Raw genomic sequence first — 23,093 nt, forward strand, 5'->3', positions numbered from 1 at the left:
GGATTTGGCTGGCTTCTAAATTTATGTCGTTGGCATCTTATTTTAAGATTCCTTCTACTTTTTCTCATTCTCAATTCTTCCAAAATTAATATTAAGCTTATTAATTACAACATTTGCACACATCACTTCTTATAAAGTAAAAGGTCAATTTCAAACTCAGAACAATGGCAGCAGTGTCGTTTTGAATTGGTCGTTTTTGAAATCGTTTCTTCTGGGAAAGTTCCCATCCACCCTTTCACAAAATATTCATCTCTGATGGCTTTTAATTATCAAACTATTCACTCAGATCAGAAATCATTTCATTAAAAATTTGTAAAAAAGTCAAATTGAAAGGGAATATCTTTGATACCAGTCAATTTTTAAGAGATTAATCTCATCTTCTACGGAAATACTCTTTATTGTTAATGGAAAAAGAATATTATAAATGGTAACTAATTTCTTGGTCTAGTTTGTCTTTGTTGAGAATAGTTCAAATGTAAGGCAAAGTCTCATATTAGATAGAATAACAAAGTTAAACATTGTATAAGAATAAATGCTCATAACATCATTGTCTTAAAATTTTGGTATAAAACTGGTGTCAAATATCTTATATTGTAAAATTAATGTCATATATATAGAACCAGAATCTCTCAATAACTATAACTCATATATGAAAAATATATAACCAACACCCATAACATCATTGCCTTAAAGTTTTTGTATAAAACTGGTGGTGTCAAATATTTTATATGTGTAAGACTAATGTCATATAACTTATATGGAACTACAATCTCTCAGTGACTATAAACCATGTATGAAAAGAAAAAAAAAAAAAAAAATATATATATATATATATATATATATATATATATATATATATAACCCAATAGTCTCTAACTAATTATATATTGTATTTTCCTTTCGATTGGAGAAGACCAAAGTCCAACAATAAATAGATGCATAAAATAGTAATTATAAATTTATTACAAATAAATATACAATTGGAGTTGGAAAATTTTCATATACAATTGGAAAGGCTTATTGGGTGATTTTATTTCCATTGTTCTTTTTATTTATTTTTTACTTTGTTTTATATATTATTCATACTATTTAGAAAAAAACCAATAACCTTACTGTACATATCAGTTTATTATGTGATCCCAACAGAGAAAATCTATATTATTAGTGTATAAACTATTATATTATATATATATATAGAGAGAGAGATTGAGTATGTTTAAAACATTAATCTCAAAAGAAAAAAGAAAATGGGGATGAAGATAGAAAAAATGGGTCCAAAAAGAATTTTATGATGCACTTGTACCATGTCTTTTAAGATTTTGAAGTTAGGAGGGGTCTTAGAGGCCGAGGTTCAGAGAAATTGGGCCTTCACACGTCTAAGAAACAAGTGAATAATATGTTTTTCTTAGCAGTTTCTTAGTGCATTTTTATAAATTTATTTTGTATATTCATAAAATTCTCCTGCATCCTCGTACAAAAAAAAAATCGTTTTTTCTTTTCCAATTTTGTAATCTAAAAATAATTTGACTTTGTGCAATTAGAAAATTATTTCTTATTTAAGAATTACACAATTTACAAGATTTTTTTTTCTTAAAAATGAGATTGCATGATTTGGAAGTCAAAAATACTTTCAAAAGTTGAACATAAGTTATTTTTTACTTCTGAATTACTCGGTACCAAAGATATTTCTTTTATTAAGAGTATTTAATTTTACATTCCAAGTCAAAGATTATCTTTAGACCGTCTAACTTGGAAGTTAAAAAGTAACTTTCAAAAGTTAAAAAGGGTCAATAGAAAAATAGTTTCCAAATTATACGATTCGAAGTCAGATTTTCGGATTATACAATTCAAAAATTATTTTAATTTTTGATAGTAAAATTTAAAATAATTTTTAAATTGCATAATTTAAAAGTCTTTTTTATTTTCGAAAATAAATTTCAGATTATATAATCTGAAAAGAATAAAAAAAAATCATATAAGATGGAGCGAAAAATTTAAGGAAGTTATGTATGGATTTTATTTGTTTAAATATAAAAATATAGAAGTTATGTTTCCACTCTTCATATTCTTCAAAATTCATGTTTGATTTGTTGGCAAAGTCAGTTTTGGAGGTTGAGATTGAAAGAGAAACAATTTTGAGGTACGTTGTAAGATTTTTAGAAATGGTAGTGGAGCAATCATGCAAAGGATAGGGTTTCATTGTTATTACTTTATACAATTCCAAAAGAAGAACAAGAAAAGAACAAATTAAAAAAAGGGTTTAGGGTGATTGGCCAAAAGGAATATATTATCTGTCCATGCATGAACCATTGTTTTTTAGATTTACCTTTTTTTTTTTTTTCTCTTGTACATATGCAAATTGAAATGGAACATGTACTCATTCTCATGCCACCAAATACCCAATCAATATGGAAAATTATGCTAAATTTTTATCTTGGTTTTAGAGATTTTAAAAAATATTCTTAACATTTTTTTTAAAATGTTGAAAAAAATATCTCTTTAGATATATTGATAACGTGTATTTTAAATATCTTCAAGAAAACAAATTACTATGTTGACTCTTTAGAGTTTCTCTAAATATTGTGTAATTTGTATAAGTTTTAAAAAGTAATCTAAAGAGTGAAAATTTTAGTTACTATATGTTTCCTACATAAAAATGTATTTTTTTTATGTTATATATTTTTTATTTTAATTTCAAATACATGAGAAAAAGGGAAAAAAAAAAGAAGCATCTAAAGTGTCATCACATGAATCCTCTGAACGATATTAAAAAAGAAAAAATTTGAAATTATTTTGAGTAATTTTATTTTCTTTACATTTAAAATATAAACTTGAAGTTGAAAGGTTAACTAAACAAAGTTATTAAAAATCTTTTTGCCTCCCTCTACCATCTTCTCTTGTACCATCTAAATATGGAAAATTTCAAAACTCTCATTCACTTTTTTTTTCTTCTAATTTTCTTTCCCTATTTCTTATTAACCTAATAAAGAAGAATAGGAAGTGTAGGACAAATCTTAGGTCCACATCGGAAAAAGCCAATATCCTCCACACCAAGCACATGAGTTGCAACTCAAATGGCATCAGGGACCACATTATAGTACAACCAATTTATAAATTTAATTGTACTTTTCATATCTCAAAAATATTATGATTGTTTTTTTCTTTTTTATATTTTAATAAAATGAATTAAATCCTTCAAGTATTATAATTTCATCATTTTTTTATTTTTTAATATTTTATTAAATTTTTAATAAATTTGTTATCATCGTAAATGATAACAATGTGATAGATACTTCTTTATGCACATATACTCATGTTCGTCTATTATGTTTTTTCGTTCCTTAAATAATTTACCATTAACATAAGTATCAGAGTTGTTAACATGGTTTGAAATCGCGAGCTAATCCGGCTCACCACAAGTTCAGGTTGAGTTAGGTTTAAATTTTTTTACAAATTTTAATATGGGTTGAAATTTTACAAATTTTTAGCCAATACATAAATAATTTGTATTTTTTTATTTTGATTTGTATTTGGATTGTATTAAAGTTTATTTAGATTTTAATTAGAATTATAATTTAGTTTTGACTGAAACAAATAAAAAAATTGTATTTTTTTTAATTAAGTGAACCCGTGAGCCAATCCGTTTAACCCACCAACTCGTGGTGGGTCGGGCCATGTTCAATTTTTGTTGGCTCGTTAAAAAAATTGAACCAAGTTGAATTGGCTCACTAAATTATCAATTTGTGATGGGTTGAGTCGGGTCAAACCAAATTATCCGTTTTGACAGCTCTATAAGTATGAATGTTAAACAATACATAAATTATTAGATTATTAAGGCACTTTATAATGTAGTTATTTGCAAAATAAAACAATTTGCTTAATAAAATTTAGTATTGAAATATGTGGCATGAAATGGCATATGTAAAATGTTTTTTTTCTAAAAAAAGAAAATTACAAAAGAGACATTAATGAAAAGTATTTTAAGTAGTAATATGTAAACTAGTTGTGGAGTCTATAAAATTAAATTGAACCTTTTCACTTAATAATCTTATAATTCTAGTAAATTTTTGGCATTGTTTATATTATAAGACCCACAAAATTAAGATAGATAAATTATCTATTGTAGACGTTTTAAAGTTTCATCATCTAATAACATGTTAATAAAATCTATTAAATATTTATTAAAAACTACCAGGAAAATTAAAATTAAAAAGTACAATATTTATTGACCTGATTTATGTAAATAAAACTCGAACAATAAAAAAAAAAAAAAAAGTTAAACCTGATTTATTTGCAATCCTGCCCAACCTACTTTGTTTTGTATGCTGTTTTAGACAATCCGGTTTGCAAATTGCAATGCAACACTTATGGACTTCGGTAATAGATGTTAAAGGTTAAAGTTTATTAGAAATGTTGGTTATTTTATTGAATTCAAATAGAGTGAAAAAGAAATAAAGAAAAATGAAGAAAATATGTAGAGCTTATTTTCTGTATTCATTTAGGCTTATTTATACGTTGAGGTAATAAATCTAGAATAATAGGTTAATTATTGTTTGATGGGTAGAGATGAGAATAGGACGGTAATGAATTTTGTTATTTTATATTTATTCTCGAAATAAAACAAAATGTACATCTATCTTCATTCAGATTTTTATATAAAAAAATATAATAAATAAAAATATTGAAAAATATATATAAATAATAAAATGTAAGGTATAAAAATCTATTTTATTTATAAAATTAGTAATATATTATTTGAATATAAACGTATAAAAAAATGTTTGATCAAGGTTGTTGTAAATATTTGGTTATGTGCTCATGCTCACTCAAAAAAAAAAAGTTTTGATTTTATTGTTTTCACTAATACATGCATATTCAATACATATAGTCGTTGTCTGGTCTAACACTTTATGATATGGTTATTCACCATTATTATCGAGATACTGGATAATAATTATATTCTCCTAATTTTATAGAAGGAGCTCGAATAGGAAAGTACCAGCAACTTAATCATTTTTTCACACTTTTACTTACATTCTTTCTAAATTTTTAGTTTAAGCATCTGAAAGTCTTTTGTATGTGTTTTATCAAACCTAGAATCCAAACTCGATAAAAACTGTTGTGAAAAGAGATAAAATACCTTAAAAATATGGTAATTTAGATTATGACAGACTGAAAACATAAATAAATATTAGAACGGATACGAGAATTGAGAATATATATATATATATATATATATATATATATATATATATATATATATATATATATATATAAAGCTAAAATAGATGTTTGATTAAATTATAAGAACTCAGGAAGTAACTAAATGTTATTGATGTTTTTAAAGTTATAAATAATTGTAATTTATAATTAAATTAGTCTATTAACATTTTCGTTTATATTAATTTTAAATTAAAGATTATTGTTAATTCAGTTTATTGATCAATTTTATAAATATTATTAACGGATACATTTTAAAATATCATATATCCTGCTACACTTTATATATATATATATATATATATATATATATATATATATATATATATATATATATTGGTTAGTACAAAATTATTGTAAGAACATAAAAGATGGTCTAAGAATGATGATAATTTTTAAAAGATGACAATGGATACAGGGAAAAAAAAATTTGTACTAATTTTAAATTCTCTTGTAATTTGTAATATTGTTTTCGGAAAACTTCAAATGTGGAAGATGATACATGTTATATGTTTTAGTGTTAAATTTTGGGTTGTTAAAATTAAAATATGAATGTAATATTTTTATCATTTTATTTCTAATTGAGAGCAATTGACTCATAAACATGGTCTATTATTGTTGTTATAAAATATAAATTTAAGTAATTTATGGGTAATATATCATAAACATAATTGACAAAAAAAAAAAATCATAGAGTTTACTTTTAATTTATAACTGCAATATATGTGTTATTGTTCAATTAAAAGAACATCGAGACTTATGAAGCTACAATATTTATTATTATTATTGCTTTATTTTGTTTTTCTAAAGTTTCCTATTTATAGTTGGCTATTTCTCTTCGCATTGCAATTAATTAGGCTTTCCAGAGTGATTTTCGTTTATTAATTAATTTATTTCAAATGCACAATTTTTTTATAATAATATGTAGAATAATTTTGGATCCCTATAATAGTTATTGAGATTGTCATCTAAGTTAATAGAAAAGATATCTCAAGTTATACCATCAATTTAAAAAGTAAAATATTTTTTAATAATTAAATTTTGATAATTTCTGATAATATAAAATATCATATTTTAAATAATTTTTTATTTTTTTTATTCTAAAACCATTTAAAAGATAATGTCTCAAAAGTATTTATTTATTTTTTTATTTTATCCTTCCTACGTAAACAAAGATTTGATCGAAATGCATATAATTGATGTACACAAAACGTAGTGGCTTACAATTAAAGGGAAAAAACGAAGACCATCTTCTACTACCTTTTTTTTTTTAGTAGTCAATTATCATTAATTTTTTGAGGAAAAAAACTATTTCAAATCAAATGTAATGATAGTGACAAATTTAGAAGGACAGATTCACCTTGTCTTTGTCTCTCCATACATATCTAATATCTATGCATGATTATCATAAATTTGGTTCAATATATTTCTTTTTTTATGTATTTATAATATAATTAAAATGAAAATATTTATAACAAGTGTTTTTTTTAATGAATATTCATAAAAAAATTAATCAAACAGAGTTTGTTAAATTATATCATGCCAACGTTATAACTTATTACATTACATGAGCTAAAATAAAGCAAATAACTAACAAGTTATTAACAAATTAAAGATTTTAGATTTAAATATGTTTTTCATACTTAAATTTAGATCATGAAAAATGCAATTCAATATCTCTATGTCTCAAATTTTAATATATTTTAATTCTTAAATTTTAAAAATAAATAAATTTAATTTTTATTATTTATTTTTATTAAATTTTTTATATGTTTTAGGATAGTGTTTAAGTTGTATCTTCGTTTAATATAATTCAACGGAAATGTCAATATAAAATACTATTTGACATGTCATATCAAACAGATTAACATCATTAAATTAAAAAATATATATTTATTTATTAAACTTGAAAATTAAAATATATCAAAGTCGAGAAAAAAAATTTAACTTTTGAAAGAAAATCACTCTTTATACGATTTGCATAAGTACAAAATACATGCCCAATTGGGCATTAAGTGGAAGAAATAATTTATGATGAACTTTACAAATATTATTGAACTAATGGGAGTGCAACATATTCTAGAAATGTTTTAATTTTGTCCGAAAGAATATGAATATTTTCATTTAATTATAAACTATACAATAAATTTATTCACTCTAATAATAAATACTTAAAAATAATACGTTTTTAAAATTAATTGACTATATTAGTTGAATAATTAAAGACTTAATAATACGGCATAAACTATGTATGATTATATTAGTTGAATAACTACAATTGATTTTGAATTTTGAGACTTGAAATTTGAATATTTAAATAAAAAGGACTTCATAAAAAATAATCAGTCTATATTTAAAAAAAATATGATTTAATATAATTGCAGTCTTTTATTTTTCTTTTGTCTATATTTTGGTTTCTTAATTTATTTAAAATAAAGATATTTGGTATATTACTTTAGAAAATCCATAACTTTGGAGTTAAAATATACAAAAATTAAACTAAAAAAGCAACATATATTATTTTTAAAACAGAAAGCAAAGCATGGAAATTGTATTTAAGTTAAAATAATTATCAGTAAAGTAGACGACAGTAGAAAACAAAAAAGCTATTGTGTGTGATGACAGTTAGCAGTTTTTTCGAAACTGGTGGTCCGTGATCATTTATTTAGTTTTAGTAATTTAACAATCTTTTTCGATTTTCAACGATACAGATAAAGTAGTAAATTGTGTTTGAGACAATGGAGATTCCTTTAGTTGAACCGAACAACGAGGCATGATGACAATGTGGTCACACTCACTCAATATAAGAACTCACACATTCATCGTCACTCTTCAGTCTTATGTAGTCAGCACAGAAAAAAAGCACGTTTTGATGTCACATAATCTGTTCCTAATTTCTCTCTTGTCTTTTTTAAGGCCGCCACTCCCACCCCCTCTTCCATTCTCTCCTCACTTCCTAAAAAAACACACAATTCTTCTTCTTGATCTTCTTCCCACCATGTAAATTCTCAAGCTTGTGAGAAAATGCTCCTGCAAGTTTCAATCTTTCTCTTCTGGGGTGCCAAAGTTTTGTGTTTAACTGTTGGTTGATGTGTTTTTTCAGGTGGGTATGTAAATTGGACGTTGTTGCAACACGTTAGATTTTTCATTCATGGAGGCTGAGTTTGGGGGTAAGAATCAGTACTTGTATGGACCTGTGGTGTCAGGAATGAAGAAAGCTGTTGGGAATGGTAAGAGGAGTTTGGAATGGGATTTGAATGATTGGAAATGGGATGGTGATCTTTTCACCGCTCAGCCACTCAATCCAGTGCCATCAGACTGTAGGAGTCGCCAGTTTTTCCCACCACATCCTGAAATTCCTGCGAAAAAGACCAATCTTGCAAACGATTTGTCTTCTTCTGTAATCAACCCAGGTGAGGGAAAGAAGGAATTGGAGAAAAGGAGGAGGAGTGTTATAGGGGAAGGTGAAGGGGAGGGGCTGAATGATGAGGGTGGTTCTCTTAGTTTGAACCTTGGGGGTCACGGTTACCCTTTCATGGTGGAAGAAGAGGAAAAAAGTGGAAAGAAGACAAAGGTAATTGGAACTACTATTGCTCCTGCTACCACCTCTAACCGTCCCGTTTGTCAGGTGCAAGATTGTACGGCTGATCTTGGTAATGCCAAGGATTACCACCGCCGGCACAAGGTTTGTGATGTTCATTCTAAGGCCACTGTGGCACTGGTGGGAAATGTTATGCAACGTTTCTGTCAACAGTGTAGCAGGTCAGTTAGGTTGCTTGCAATCAGATATTTTTCTGGTGTTTAAACAATTCATATTTGTGCTGTGATCATCAAATTAATAATTTGTGAGCCTACAAAAAGGGGAAGATTCTCTATTTCTTGTCGTTTAAATCCTAAGTGAAAGTTGTTAAAAAAAACTTCTGTTTTAGAATAAACAAGAATTTCCCAACCTTTGTACTCAAGTTAGATGTAATGTAACTCGTAAATTTGTGGCAGGTTTCATGTCCTTCCAGAGTTTGATGAAGGTAAGAGAAGTTGTCGTAGGCGTCTGGCAGGCCATAACAGGAGGAGGAGGAAAACTCATCCTGATGTTACTGTTGTTAATGAAGGATCTCCTAACGATGGAAGTGGCAGTAGCTATCTGTTGATGAGTCTGTTACGGATACTGACCAATTTGCATAGTGAGTATCCGTGACAATAGAACTTTATCTGTGTGGCATTCTTTACAATTTATTTATTTTGTTGTTACAATATGAAACTGTAATGATGATAAATGTGAGCTACTTGTTGGTGCTGTTTGAAAATCTTTTAGTGGTAAAATCTTATAAAGGTAGGCCTCATCAGTATTGATGCTAATTTAGAGAATTTGAACTTATGGATTTCAGATGAGTGGCTTTATTGCACAGTCTGGTTTTTCAATTGATTTTCTTGTATTGTTATGGTCATTATGGGAAACTATGTCAAAGGTGCAGTTGTATTTAATGTTTTTTTTTTTCGTAATAGCTTGATGACATGAGTAGTCTATTTTTCTCCTAAGCTAAGTTTCCTCTGAAAGTTCAATTTTCAACTCCAGTTAAAAACCAGAACCTAGGTGGTTAGCTTTAACAGCATTGATTGACCTTTCTGCTCTACTCTAGACTCTCGTCTACCTAAATAGGAGTAGAGGGTTTGCACAGGGAGTTATGCACTTGACCTTTGACATCTTGTGAGGAATCATACCAGATTGAAATTGATTCTCCAAATCAGGATTGGCCCAAAGTATTTGATAAAATTTTATGATAGTGATTAACTTGTATCATCATATGCTCTTTTTGTTACATGTGCCTTCTGATAACTTTTTGGCACATTCCTGTAGAAAAGCTAGAAAGCCTGAAGGTTTTGTCTGCTGGATCATTACTTGAAAGAGAAAACAGTTACTTATGACTTGAGCTAATAACTATAGTGTTGTCTCCATTGTTGTAATCCTTTTGCATTTCACCTTCATCCTGGATGTCATCATTGGAACACTTAATTGACTCTAGATTGTGCCTTCTATAAATTGCAGCAAATGGCTCAGATCATACAAGGAACCAGGATATACTCTCTCATCTTCTGAGGAACTTGGCAAGTCTGGCTGCTCCAAATAATGGTAGAACTTTAGCCTCCTTATTGGAGAACTCTAAAGGTTTATTAAATGCTGGAACACCTGGAGGTGCTCATGATGAACTCAACCTTAATTCAAACACTCCTGAAGCTTCCAGACCATCTGGTTCTTCCATTAAGATTGATAATGGCTTCATCAGTCAGGACCCTCCAATATCTATGGCACAGTGTGAAACAAGGCCTACTAATGGTGGGACACAAAAATGTATACCTTCAGGTGATGGTGGAGTAGAAAATTTGAGACCACCTTCAGGAGCACCATTCTCAAGTATAAGTCAATCCAGGGGAAGTCTTCCATGCCAATTAACTTCTACTGAGACTACAGTTAGAAGGAACAACTTAAATAACGTTGACCTGAATAATGTATACAGTGATATGCAGAATACTGATGAGAATCATAAGAAGCCTTATCCTCATGTGGCATCAGAGATGGGATTTAGTGATCTTCCCTCATGGCTGCAATGTGCTTCTCTCAAATCAAGTCCTCCACAGACTAGCAGAAACTCAGATTCAACCTCTAACCAGTCACCATCTAGTTCCAGTGGAGAAGCTCAGGTATATTCTTGGTCTAATTTAAATTCATTTCCTTATTTCTGAATAATTTAGTGATTCTGCTCTTTACCTTTGTATCAAAATATTTACGGTTGTTTAAAAGATTTTTTATATATCTTTACTGATAAAAATACTACTTTGCCAGGACCATTATTTGAGGTCTGTTTCTCCGGTTCATCTGACTTTTTATTAGTATGTAGGTCTGTTTTTGATTTCCATTTCAGAAGACTTATTTATTGAAATGTTGTTTGTTTACTGTTTACAGAGTCGCACAGATCGAATTGTTTTTAAACTCTTTGGAAAGGATCCAAGTGATTTTCCCCTTCTTCTCCGATCACAGGTACTTTCTTGTGACATGAAATTGCTGCAGACAATTTACAGCAATGTTTCTTTTTTCTGTGCTTGATTTACATTCTCTTTTGTGTTTTAGATTCTTGAGTGGTTATCCCACAGTCCCACAGAGATAGAGAGCTATATAAGGCCAGGTTGTATCATATTAACGATGTATCTTCGTCTTGAAAAATCTGCATGGGAGGAGGTATTATTTAATATAATGAATAGATTTGAAAAGGGTAAAATAATGTAAATGTGTTTATAACTATTTTGATATTGCAGTTCTACTGTAATCTAGGATCCAGCTTGAGAAAGCTTGTTGGCTCATCAAATCATACATTTTGGAGAACAGGGTGGGTGTTTGCAAGGGTGCAGCACTCTGTGGCTTTTCTGTATAACGGTTTGTTCTCCCTTTTACTGTGTTGTGTGAGCATTCCTCTCATGCGATTGCAGTTTTTTAGTGTCCTGAAGAACTTATGTGGTTCATTATCTCTCCTGCAGGTCAGGTAGTCTTAGATGTGCCCTTGTGTCTCAAAAGTTCACATCATTGTACGATTTCATGCATTAAACCACTTGCTGTTCCTGCAAGTGCTAGGGCTCACTTTATTGTGAAAGGTTGCAACCTTTCCCAGTCTAGTACAAGGTAAATCCCTTTACATCTATTCAAAATTCTTGACTTATAAAGGTTCTAGCAAGAGGATAGTGTTTCTGCACTGGAAGATGCTTATGTTGAACTACACAGTACTTAATTTTGTTCTATGCATATCATGCTGCAGGATGGATGTACAATATCATAAGAAGGGATGAGAAAAAGGAAAAAACCATAATGTATTTTTGTTTCCCAGGAATTTAGCACCTTTGAATATTTATTGGGCGGAATTTTGAAAGAAAAGGTTGTTTCAGATTCTAATTACTGTCAGTAGTACTGGTCCAGCCACTGACATAATTTTATACAGGAATCATATAGATTTTTATTTTGAGGGGAGGGGGTGGACAATTTTACCTTAGTTCAAGGGTATAAATTGGATTTTGTTCTGTGTAGGATTTTGGATATAGGGAAGATCCTAGTTTTAAATTTTGTTTGTTGGGATTAGCCCAGATGTTGATCTGTTGCTAATGATTTCTAGGTTGCTCTGTGCACTTGAAGGGAAGTATCTGGCAAATGCTAGTTGTCACGATTTGAATGGTGGAGCTGATGAATCCATTCAGCATCTCAACTTCTCTTGTCATATACCAAATGTAACTGGGAGGGGTTTTATTGAGGTGCTATCACTTTATCACACTCCAAAATTTTTCTATGGGGTTTTCTTTTTCAAAAAAAGTGGAATATGCCTTAGTTTCATTTTGAAAGCTTTAGAATGTATCCTGTAAACTTACTGAAACTAACAGAAACATACAAAGGTCTGGCGCATACTTCAGAGATGTCATTTGTGTCATGAATAACTCCTTCATTAATGGTTCAATATAGCTGTTGTTAAATGTCTGCCATTTGATTCTTATAATAGCTCTTGGAAACTTGGTAGCTGTCGGTTAACCTTAGTCCATATAGTGTATAGGCTTTCTTATAAACTCTTTAAAACAATCTTTTATGAATAAGGTTGTGAATTCCACATTGATTATAAGACCAAATTATAATATATAGTTAAATCTATATTTCTAGTTTCTGAAAATACAATTTGATGATAAATGCTGTCAGGTGGAAGATCATGGACTTAGCAGCTGTTCCTTTCCATTTATAGTTGCAGAGAAGGAAGTCTGTTCAGAGATCTGCAAGCTGGAGAATCTGATTGAGGCTGCTGAAACCACTAAGGATTTCCAGATCAAAAACCAACAAATGGAAGAAAAGACTCAAGCTCTTCATTTCTTGCAAGAAATGGGTTGGCTTCTTCATAGAAGTGGTGTGAAAGTTAGGCTAGGTCCCATGGTTCCAAGCCATGATCTCTTCCAATTTAATAGGTTCTCGTGGCTTGTTGACTTCTCTATGGACCATGGTTGGTGTGCTGTGATGAAAAAACTATTGGATATTATATTTGAAGGGAGTGTTGATGCAGGAGAACAGGCCTCCATTGAGCTTGCATTGTTAGACATGAATCTTTTACACAAAGCTGTGAAGAGAAACAATAGACCTATGGTAGAACTACTATTAAGATTCGTGCCAGTTAAAACATCAGATGGTGGTGACAGTGAAGTGAAGCAAGTTGAAAAGGCCTCTGACAGATTCTTATTTAGACCTGATACTGTTGGGCCAGCTGGATTGACTCCTCTTCATGTTGCAGCAAGTATGAGTGGCTCAGAGAACGTGTTGGATGCATTAACTGATGATCCAGGAATGGTAATTCCTATGTTGTCTCTCTTCTGTAACTTTATTTTTTTCTCATGGTTTTCAACCTTATGTCTGTTGTGTTCAGGTAGGAATTGAAGTATGGAAAAGTGGCCGAGATAGTGCAGGTTTGAGCCCCAATGATTATGCATGCCTTAGGGGCAATTACTCTTATGTTCAACTTGTCCAGAGAAAGACCAACAAGAGAGGTGAAAGACTACATGTGGTTGATATCCCTAGCACTGTTGCAGAAAGTGGTAACAGAAAGCAGAAGCAATCAGATGGATATAGAACAGGTAAAGTTTGTAGTTTACAGACAGAGAAGATTGAAACCACAGAAATGAGAAGTGAATGCAGGGTATGCCAGCAGAAGGTGGTTTATGGTGGCATAAGAAGTGGTGTGGTTTATAGGCCAGTGTTGGTCTCCATGGTGGCCATAGCAGCTGTGTGTGTCTGTGTGGCTTTGCTCTTCAAAAGCTCACCTAGAGTTTACTATGTGTTTCAGCCTTTCAATTGGGAATCATTGGAGTATGGAACAATATAATGCTGTATATCAGGTGTTTTTCTGCTGTAGTTGCACCTCTTTTTAGTTTAGATGTGAAAGTCTTAGATTTTTAGTATATAGAGTATAGACATATTATATTATTATTATACATCAATAGTAATAATTGCTGTGATCAATATATACATATATATATATATATATATATATATATATATATATATATATATATATATATATATATATATATATATATAAAGGTTGAAGCTTCACATGTTCTGAACAGAATCTTGATCATGCAACCTGTTAAATATGTGGTCAACACTATGTTACCGGTGTGTGGAAGTGGAAGGAAAGGGATAAACACACAGACAAACAAACAAACACGTAGGTGGCAATAACTTAACATTGTGTTTGGATGAAACATTTCAACAATTCTAAGAAATTGAAATACATTACATTTGAAATTCTTGCAATTGAATTGCCTTCGTTTTCTAAATAATTTGTTTGGATAAAGTAATTGAAATACCTTATATTTCAATCTTTTGTTTGGATAAAATAATTGAATTTCTCTTATGAGATAAAATTTCATTTTAATAATATTTATTTAATATATAATTTTTAAAATTAAATTTAACAAATATAATTGTAATTTTAAAATCTTTAAATTCGACCAAATTTCGATTGAGCTGACTTGACTAAATTCAGTCAAATTTTGGTTGATGTAAACTCAGTCCAATTTGACCAAATTTAGGTCGGAGCCAACTCAATCACATTCTGCCAAATTTCGACCAATGTAGACTAGACCAAATTTTTCCAAATTTTGGTTGAGGTCAACTCAGCCAAATTTGGATGAATTTCAAAATTTAGACGGCCTGGTCCATCCAGATTGTCGGGATCGTCTGGTTCATCAGGCCCCCAACCCATTTGGGTTATCGGGCTTACCCGACCTGTCTTGGTTGTCGGGCCCGTCCAACCTATTTGGATTGTCGGGCCTGCCTGACTCATTTTGGTAGTTGAGCCTGTCCGACCCATCTGTGTCGCGGGGCCTGCTCAGTCAGTCTGGATCATCTGATTGGTCGGGCTCGTAGGGATCATCGTACCGGCCTGGCTTGTCTAGTTCATCTAGGTCATCTAGGTCCAATTGACACTTCTAATATTGAATAATAAAAAATTTCACAAATTGTGGAATTTTAATTTCTTTCCTTTTTGAGTGAATTTCAAATTCTACTATTTTAATGATTTGAAATATATTCTTAAAATTTCTCAATTTCAATTCCCTTTTAATTTCCTCATCTAAACAAGTCATTTTACTCCAAAAAAGATTCAAATTCTTCAAATAAATAAATTATTCTATTCATCCAAACACACCATAATTTTATTTTATAAATAGTCAAACATACTTATATGAACGTACTTAAACAAACAAACTAAGGGATGATCATAGAATAACAATGTCTGAATCTTGATAAATCTATCAGGTGTACATGAACATACTTAATATTTATTTTATATAACTTAAATCTATATTTACATATATTTCTTTTTCCTCTTAATTTACAAAATTATTATCTCAATTTCATATGATTTTTATTTTATATGCTCAGAAAAAAATGGTGAAAATAACTAGTTTTTTCTATTTTCTGTATAGTTTTTTTTTCTCTGTTAATTTTGAACTGATACTTTGCTGGATGTTGACTTTTTTATTTTGAGTCAACTCCTTTGAGAAGTTCACTTTTATACGAATCTATGAAATCATGAAACAATTTGAAAATAGAGTAACAATTTATAAAAAAGGAATTTTTTTTTAAAGAAAGTACAAAACCAAGACATTAAAACAAAAGTAAATCTAGCCATAAATTTCACTAAACAGAATTGATCATTTTTCTTCTTTCTACTTTTCGTTCAATTGAATTTTACCTCTTTTTTATTTCCAAGTTCCAACCACCCAAATAAAATGTCGTAATTTGTTGAGGAAGAAAAAAGTAAAGGAATGAAAGGAAAAAACTAGCTAGTGATGGTATCTTAATGTTATTTTTTAAAAGTTATATATATATATATATATATATATATATATATATATGCAAAAAGTATAAAAAAAGTGTAAAATGACTTAAATATTTAAGAAAAATACTAATTATGACATATTTTTTTATTAGTTAAAATTTATTAAAAATTAAAAGAATTTTTGAGTATCATACCATATCTTATGGTCTTATAAAACCATTTCACTTTGTTTTTCTTATAAATAAAGTAGAATACTAGTATTTGTTTTGTATTCTTAAAGGAAAAAAGGATGAAAATGAAAAATGGTAAATTTACAATATATTTTTATGGAATGTTCGGTATGGTAGTGTACAATGAGATAAAAAATAGACAAAAAGAAAAAAATTAAAAATATTTTTCTTAATTTATGTACCATTAATATCATTATAAAAGATAAAAGAAAGAAAAAATAATATAAAAATTAAGGTTTAATTAATCGTAAGGTACCCAGTTTGGTACTAGTGTGTCAAATTGGTACCCGCTTTTAAAAAAGTGTCAATTGTATTCCAACTTTTGAAAATTGTTTCAATTAGGTCCCTTTCGGACAGAGTTGACTAACGCCATTAGTCAACGTGCCACGTGTCAATCTGTGGTTTTTTTGATTTTTTTTTTAAATTTTTAATTTTTTTTATTTATTTTTTAAAAAATGCCACGTGTCAAGTCCCTGTGTGTGCCACGTGGCATTGTCAGTGCCACGTGGCATTGTAATGTCACGTGTCAGTGTCACTATTAGATGTCATTGTGTTGATTTCGATTTAGTCCCCACATATGTCTTTTTGTTTCAATTTAGTACCTAAGTATGTGTATCTGATTCAATTTTGTCCCAATTTTTTTTTAATAATTAAAATATTTTTGTAATCCATTTTTTATAAGATTAAAAATAATTAAGTATAAATATTTTTACAAAATTAAGTACTAATATTTATAATGTTTCTCTCAATCTCAGACCAAATTTATTATTTGTATGAATGTTATGCTATTTTTTTTTTATTAAAAATGACTTAATAAAATGACTTTTACCACTAAATTTTAATATAAATATCAAATACTTAATTTTTTTAAAACTTTTATACTCAATTACTTTTAATTTTATTAAAAAATATTTTAATTATTAAAAATTATTAGGTCAAAATTGAATCAATACACATAAGTAGGTACTAAATTGAAACGAAAAAACATAAATGAGGACTAAATCGAAATCATCATAATGGCATCTGATAGTGACACTGACACGTGACATTACAATGCCACGTGTCATGCCACGTGTCACACACAGGGACTTTACACGTGGCATTTTAATTTTTTTTTTAAAAATTTAAAAATTAAAAAAATAAATAATTTTTTTTAAAAAAAAATCAAAAAAACCACAGATTGACAACGTTGACTAACGGCGTTAGTCAACTCTGTCTGAAAGTACCTAATTGAAGCAATTTTTAAAAGTTGGGATGCAATTGATACTTTTTTAAAAACGGGTATCAATTTGACACATTAGTACCAAACTGGATACCTTACGATTAATTAAACCAAAAATTAATGTCAACTAAGAAAAATACAAACTAAAGTTTAATCAGATATTCTCTGATTCAACTTTTACTATTTTAATTGTTTTCCGAATTTTACCATATATTTTTTCTACTTATTATTACTTTCTAATTTTATTTTCCGTCAAATTTCTGCCAAAAATGCCTGTCTTGAAAAAAAGAAGTTAAAAACAGATAAATAAATATAATAAATTAAGGCTTTTACATATTTAATACATTTAAAAATGTGTTATATATTGTAATAATTGAATGATAAATAGATGAAAGTTTTATTAAAATTCAAAAATCTCTTATATCTTCTAATGGGCAAGAAGTAAAAAATGTTGCATTGGATTGATTTAAGGGATGTGAGTCTTCCACACTCGCTTCTTGTTCTTCTGCTATGGCTTCTCTTTCTCTCTCCTTTTCTTCTTCCATTGTTCCCTCTTCAATTCCCCACCACAAATCCACCAAAATTCACACTCAAGACTCCACTTTTAGGGTTACCTGCTTCGCCATTTCCTCTCCCCCTTCCAAACCCGTTGTCAAAAAGCGACACTGGAAAAAAGGGGAGTTTCCTGGTACTTCCGAAACATCGTTAGACGATAGTACGAGGAGGAGCCCCATCAAGAACATCAAGAAGAAGTTGGAGAAAAAGAACAGTGCGAAGGCATGGGTCAACACTGTCACCGAAGCCTTATCTGAACAAATCGACAAGAAGCAGTGGCTTCAAGCCCTTCAGGTTTTCACAATCAAATTCAACACTTTTACATGTGTATAAGAGGAATTTCAGTTTTTTTTTTTTTTGTTTTTTTGTAGACTACTTATTTATTTAGTTGCGTCAAATTTAATGTGATTGGAGAACAAATAATACCTGCACTGCACTGTTTTTGTACTCCTTAAATCACAAACTGACGTTTGATAATCTCGTTGACTTTTATATAATGGTTAAAGGTTAAAATATAGTATTGTCTTCCATATAAACCTTTTGTTCTAGTTCAGTTCCTTCTTTAAGGTTTTAAAAGATTTGCTTTGAGCTCTTAGAGTGTACTTGATCTAATAATAGAATGAAACATTTTTAAGTTAGGGAACCTAGAATCAAGAACCAAGAACCAAGAACCCAAAAGTGGAAGGTCCTTTTTAGAGCAATTTTTTCCTTGACACTTCTAAGAGAGAAAAAAAAAAAAAAAGAGAAGAAAAGTTAAACTAGTTTTTCCTTTAGTTAAAATTAGCTTATTCATAACTTGAATATTAGATTTTGGAGGAACTAACAAATAACTTTTACAAATTAATTTATGCATATACTAATTTTAATTCACATAGAAAGTAATTTCATTTTTTATTCTTATTTTTGTTTCTTAAAAGTGTTTGTGGATTTTTTTTTTTTTTTATCAAAACAGGACTCTAAAACTATATTTTAGCATATAATAATTACCTTAAAAATCATACTAAGAAAATCTGATTGATTGATAGCCTAAGAACTTTTAGTGCATGTATCTGATGAACAATGTGTAAGAATTTTACTTAAATGTACAGGTATTTGATATGCTTAGGGAACAAACTTTCTACAAACCTAAAGAAGGGGCGTATATGAAACTCATTGTGCTGCTTGGAAAATCTGGTCAACCCCACCGTGCCCACCAACTTTTCACCACAATGATTGAAGAAGGTTTAGAACCTACTCCTTATCTGTACACAGCATTGCTTGCTGCGTATTGCAGGAGCAACCTCATTGATGAAGCTTTTTCGGTTCTTAATGAGATGAAGAGGCTTCCTCTTTGCCAGCCTGATGTTTTCACTTACAGTACCTTGATCAAAGTTTGTGTTGATGCTTTCAAATTTGATTTGGTTGAATTATTGTATGAAGAAATGGCTGAAAGGGCCATCACACCAAACACAGTGACACAGAACATCGTTTTGGGTGGTTATGGTAAGGCGGGGAAGTTTGATCAAATGGAAAAAGTGCTTTCCAGCATGCTGGAGAGCATTACCTGCAAGCCTGATGTTTGGACAATGAACACCATCATCAGTGTCTTTGGTAACATGGGTCAGATTGATATGATGGAGAAATGGTATGAAAAATTCCGTAATTTTGGGATAGAACCTGAAACGCGCACTTTTAACATTTTGATTGGTGCCTATGGGAAGAAAAAAATGTATGACAAAATGTCATCTGTCATGGAGTACATGCGCAAGTTGCAATTTCCATGGACAACCTCGACTTATAACAATGTGATTGAGGCATTTGCCGATGCTGGTGATGTGAGGCACATGGAGTGTACATTTGATCAAATGCGTGCTGAGGGTATGAAAGCAGATACCAAAACTTTCTGTTGCCTTATCAATGGTTATGCAAATGCAGGTTACTTTCATAAAGTAATTAGCAGTGTTCAATTGGCTGGAAAATTTGAGATACCTGAAAATATTGCCTTTTATAACGCAGTCTTATCTGCATGTGCAAAGGCAGATGATTTGATGGAAATGGAAAGAGTTTTTAAGCGTATGAAAGATAACCAATGTCAACCGGACGAAACAACATACATGATCATGATTGAAGCATATAGAAAAGACGGTATGAATGACAAAATATACTATTTGGAGCAGGAAAAGCAGACAATGATAACTGACAATAAAATAGTGAGCCATTATGAGGATGGGATCTTTAGTTCAGACAGCTAATGCATCTGTATTCCATACTTATTTTATGGGAGCAGCTGCTTATTTTTGTTTTGAAATGGAAGAAGAGACCAGTTGCTGATTTACGCAATCAAGCTTCAGATGTCATGGTGAATTATAGAACTTCTTCCTAACCTCTGTTTGCTTGTTGTAAAGTTAAATTTGAGCTTTAACATCCATTTTATTTTCAGAAGAAAAAAAAAAAAAACTTCAACGTCTGTGTCTTTTTGGTGTACAGGGTTAGTGGATTGATGGTAGAGTTATTAGTTTTTTTGTCAAATTGAGCTTATTTTATATTCAAGTGCTGCCTTTTTTGTTCATGCTGCAAGAGTTTCAAAATATACATGGGTCCCTGCTTTTGTAAATTATAATACTTCTAGATTGCAATATTATAAGCTGAGAGCAAAACTTATATCAGTTCCATGGATCTGTCTAAAATTGTATGTGCATTCAGTTCTAGGCTAGGGTGTTCTTTGAATTTTGAAGGCCATGTGGAAACAGTGGATTTTCATCTTCAGACTGAACCAAATGGAGTTAATATTATTTGAACGACAGCTGGTGTGTTGAATATTATCTAAACTTGATCAAAGTGAAATGTACTTTAACCTTGTGGTTGTGGCAGCAAAAGAAAATATGTTTATCTCTTAACTGGCAGGCCATGTGGAAACAGTGGATTTTCATCTTCAGACTGAACCAAATGGAGTTAATATTATCTGAACGACAGCTGGTGTGTTGAATATTATCTAAACTTGATCAAAGTGAAATGTACTTTTACTTGTGGTTGTGGCAGCAAAAGAAAATTTGTTTATCTCTTAACTGGCAACTGATATTATTTTCACTGGTTTCTAAATATCAATTCCTTAATGGGGTCTGATTACAGGTTTCTTTTATTGGTAAATACTTGTGTCACAACCCATAAATGAAGTAAATCGGGGGTTGTCATGATGGGGATCAAGCAGTAAGCATCGGGCATCGGGCCGAAAGAAAGGATTGTCCAAGAAGCAGCCACAAAGTCCAAAGAGTGGATTTTTTACAAAAGAAAAGGGAAAAAATGAGCTGGCAGAAAAATTAATTATAGAGAGAGAATAGAATCCTTTTATTAAGGAGTACAAGAGTATGGGGAAGAGGGAGCAAGATTGACTTATTATGGTTGGATCCAGTAGTTGTTACACTACTCTGTAAGGAGCTATTGCTCTGGGGTATTAGAAGGAAGTATAATTTTTAGTGCATGTTCTTTTTTTGTTGATTTCAGGGATAAATAATACTATTCACGTATCTATTCTACTTTTACCTAGTTCTTTTCTATCTTTATTTTATTTGATTGTGGCGGTCTGCATCAGTGGACAAGTCCCCAACTCAAAAAACGAAACGTTTGATCGACCCAAGAATGATGTCAAGCATTTATCCTATGGGGACTTGTTAGAACAAAGACAAAAAGGTTTGTGTTTTAAGTGTGGCGGTGTGTACAGTCCACAACATATTTGCCTTGACAAACACTTAAATATTATGTTAACAAATGAGTTGGACGACAGTGAGTCCACAACATATTTGTCTTGACAAACACTTAAATATTATGTTAACAAATGAGTTGGACGACAGTGAGGATGACTCGGAGTTGTAGAAGGGCAAAGATGTTGCCGAAGACGCGTACAATGGTGAATGCAGTACCCTCAGTTTGCAATGCCTCTCGCAGCGGTAGGTGGAACAACCACAAATCATGAAACTCGAGGGAAGGATTCACGGGCTTCGAGTTTGTGTTTTGGCGGATAATGACGCAACACAGAACTTTTATCTTAAGAAAATTAGTGGAGTCAGTGAGGTGGAAGAAGGAGTCCATGCCTAGCATGCGCATTTGATGGGTGACGACCATCGTACTGACACAAGCGACATATGTCATAATCTCACGATGGAGTTGGGTAGGTTGCAGTGTGTCTTGGATGCTTTTTTATTTGATCTACAAGACATTGATATGGTGTTGGGGATTGCGTGGTTGACTTCTCTAGGAGAAATGGTGGTGGATTGGAAGCTACAAACCATGAAAATAAATGTTCAAGGTACTACGGTACTTCTACGCGGAATGGGAGAACATTGGACCTCTCAAACAACACTAAATGGCTTGGTTGGTAACAATTAAGGGCAGGTTGATGGGCTTATGATGCGCCTTGATATTTGTTGCCCAGAGGAAGAAGAAGGTCGATTAAGCCATCTTAATGATCAATACCGAGAAAAACTCGATGCCATCTTGGGTATATTTGTGCAAGTGTACCAAGAGAAAAAAGGGCTTCCACCCATACGCGTCAAGTCGCATTGTATAAACTTGTTTCAAGGTTAGGGTCCAGTGAATGTTTGTCATTATCATTATGCACACTACCAGAAGGATGAGATAGAAAGGCAGGTCAAGGATTTATTGGATAATGGAGTTATAAAGCATAGCAATAGTGCTTTTTCTAGCCCGATCATTCTTGTTCACAAGAAGGATCAATCTTGGCGCATGTGTGTTGATTATAGGGCACTGAATAAAGCAACTATACTTGATAAATTTCCAATTCCAATGATAGAAGAATTATTTGATGAGCTCCATGGGGCCAAATTTTTTACGAAATTAGACTTGAAATTGGGTACCATCAAGTGCGGATGTGAGAAGAGAATATCCACAAGACCGCTTTTTGGACCCATGAAGGACATTATGAGTATCTTGTAATACCTTTTGGCTTAATGAATGCCCCATCAACATTTCAGACTTTGATGAATGAGGTGTTCTGGGGAAAGCTTAGATGATATG

General features: G+C 30.8%; 2 protein-coding genes across 4 annotated transcripts; both read left to right on the forward strand.

Annotated features, from left to right (window-relative positions):
- Positions 1–7,967: 7,967 nt before the first annotated feature.
- LOC114178138 (squamosa promoter-binding-like protein 1) lies at positions 7,968–14,161 on the forward strand. Of its 2 annotated transcripts, none has more exons than XM_028063869.1 (11): positions 7,968–8,220; positions 8,324–8,982; positions 9,217–9,401; positions 10,265–10,917; positions 11,180–11,254; positions 11,345–11,452; positions 11,530–11,647; positions 11,749–11,890; positions 12,375–12,510; positions 12,944–13,579; positions 13,656–14,161. In XM_028063869.1, exons 2-11 carry the CDS (start codon positions 8,372–8,374, stop codon positions 14,109–14,111), a joined length of 3,120 nt encoding a protein of 1,039 aa, XP_027919670.1. In that variant the 5' UTR covers positions 7,968–8,220; positions 8,324–8,371; the 3' UTR covers positions 14,112–14,161. The 2 variants fall into 2 exon arrangements, with proteins under 2 accessions (XP_027919670.1, XP_027919669.1); XM_028063868.1 differs by having other exon boundaries at positions 7,974–8,236.
- Positions 14,162–17,962: 3,801 nt separating this feature from the next.
- Positions 17,963–21,597, forward strand: LOC114178613 (pentatricopeptide repeat-containing protein At3g06430, chloroplastic). Of its 2 annotated transcripts, XR_003603343.1 has the most exons (3): positions 17,963–18,377; positions 19,172–20,421; positions 21,192–21,597. XR_003603343.1 is itself a non-coding variant. In XM_028064621.1 (2 exons), the coding sequence occupies exons 1-2, from the start codon at positions 18,039–18,041 to the stop codon at positions 20,312–20,314; spliced, it is 1,482 nt and encodes a 493-aa protein (XP_027920422.1). In that variant the 5' UTR covers positions 17,963–18,038; the 3' UTR covers positions 20,315–20,728. The 2 variants fall into 2 exon arrangements, 1 of the variants encoding a protein (XP_027920422.1); XM_028064621.1 differs by lacking the exon at positions 21,192–21,597 and having other exon boundaries at positions 19,172–20,728.
- The last annotated feature ends 1,496 nt before the right edge of the window (positions 21,598–23,093 follow it).

Source organism: Vigna unguiculata, chromosome 3 (assembly GCF_004118075.2).
Source record: "Vigna unguiculata cultivar IT97K-499-35 chromosome 3, ASM411807v1, whole genome shotgun sequence".
Taxonomy (NCBI): Eukaryota; Viridiplantae; Streptophyta; class Magnoliopsida; order Fabales; family Fabaceae; genus Vigna; species Vigna unguiculata.